Below are 2,040 nucleotides of genomic sequence, written 5' to 3' on the forward strand. Positions count from 1 at the left end.
AATCTCGAGAAGTGCCCGTGTACTAAACTTCAAACTCAATGTATCAAATATCTTGGTCCGGTAAGATTTCCTTCACTTATATGGGAACATTAATCAATCTATTTTTCAATATTAAAATATCGGGGGTATAAGCTACAATTTAGACCGTAGTTTATTGGAGGCTTTAATTTGGGGTCATATTTGTTAAGTTAGGAAATATAATTCGAGCTACAATATTTAATTTGATGAATAAGTGATATAGTTTAAACTAAGGTATAAGCTACAATTTAGACTACTTTAGGCGTCCATGAGACAGGAAATACTAACCTAATTTTGTGGGCATATTCAAGTTACTTTTCACCAAAATTATTGAAAGCTTATGCAAAACTTTTGGTGCACTTTCATACATAAAATCCTCAAATTCTGGTGCACTTTCATACATAAAATCCTCAAATTCGCACATTATCACAATCCTGAAAATTATTTTAGTTTATAGAGTTTGACTGAGGACATTAGTTAATGTATCCTAATCAGGTTCGCAGTTAATACAAATGACTCGTGCAACATAATAGCCACCATCTATTGAGGTTAACAACATTAAGGTACTTAACATGATAATGATCTAGTCACATTTCTAATTATCAATCTCTTGTTGAATTTCCAAATGTTTTATGCATCTGAACATAACTTGTAGTAAAATCCCCATATTCAACATACTAATACTACTATCAATTATCTTCTTCAATGATTTGGATGTTAGACCTTTTTCCTGACTTCCTACTGAAACGGTTAGTTGATAGCTGCCCTTCATCTTCAATTTCATTCACAGATGGTGAGCCACCCTTTTCTCCATTGTTGGACCTTTTTGCTGGAGTCTTGCACTTTAGTGATGATATACACTCCTGAGGAACATCCTGAAATTATAAAATCATAATTGTCATCCTCTAAGTGGTAGTTAGCAAATGAAACATAACTAAAATTTCTCCTAATAAATCATTACAACGTACCAAAGAAGGTTGCATATCAGAATCAGTATTAAGGTTGACAACACTGCCTGACATATCAATAGAGTTGCTACAACCATTTTCCTATAAAACAAAATAGAAATGCCATTTTTCTATTCAGATTTTATAGTAAAGAAAACAGGTAAATACTCTACCAGATCATGATATATTTACTTTGAACAGGACTACATACAGTGTTATTAATGGTAGGAGTAGTGGACACTTCCTTAGGAGTGTTCTTTTCAATTATATCTTTATCATCGCATACCCTCATGACTGTATACACTGGATCATATTGACTAATATTACCGGACTTAACATTTAGCTTGAAGAGCACTCTCTTATCCATCATATTATCAAAAGTTGGTGGATAGTCATCTTCTGTAGAGACCTACATTTTGGTGGATAATGGGAACAATGTCCAGGTTAAGGTTTTACCAACTTTACTTTATACAACAACTACTTCTAATATCTCTTAATATTGAACTCACCTTCTCCTCCATAACCTGTTCAGCGCGCTTGCCACACAACATCATTGTTTTCTTGTTCCACAGAAGCAATCTGATGCTTCCAGTGCCATCAAAAACCATCACCTCCACCTTGAATCTTGAAATGAATGCACACAGAACACACATATTCAGGATACATACATAAATCCTTCATTAATTTAATATAAGAATGATACAACAAAACTATATAGGAATGCATGAGTTTTGTCAAATGGAAGTATACAATATACCTTAGTGCAGCACATCCGTGTATGTGACCGAACTTTCCACATTCATATCTATTGCCAACAGGAGTATCAACTTTTTTTGGACACTTCCTGCACGACTTATAAAACCAATCATTCTTGCTTACATTGATTGAAACAATAGTTCCAACCATCCAAGTGGGACCTTTCTGTATGATCATATATTCCCTCATAAATTTGAACTCTAGAGAGTCTTTTGGTAATTATTGAATTTATTTTTAAGTGGATAATTAAATTTCTAATTATCTCCTTTTGATTCAGGATGTCCTCTATTGTTTTCACTGAAGCATTACCTTGTGTCAA

General features: G+C 33.4%; 1 protein-coding gene across 1 annotated transcript; it reads right to left on the reverse strand.

Moving 5' to 3' along the window:
• Positions 1-707: 707 nt before the first annotated feature.
• Positions 708-1,573, reverse strand: LOC148575599 (uncharacterized). Its single transcript, XM_088502439.1, has 4 exons — positions 1,475-1,573; positions 1,177-1,374; positions 987-1,067; positions 708-893 (listed from the first exon to the last, which is right to left on the reverse strand). The coding sequence occupies exons 1-4, from the start codon at positions 1,571-1,573 to the stop codon at positions 708-710; spliced, it is 564 nt and encodes a 187-aa protein (XP_088358565.1).
• Between the last annotated feature and the right edge of the window lie 467 nt (positions 1,574-2,040).

Source organism: Arachis ipaensis, chromosome B1, assembly GCF_059453495.1.
Source record: "Arachis ipaensis isolate K30076 ecotype BB chromosome B1, ASM5945349v1, whole genome shotgun sequence".
Lineage (NCBI taxonomy): Eukaryota > Viridiplantae > Streptophyta > Magnoliopsida > Fabales > Fabaceae > Arachis > Arachis ipaensis.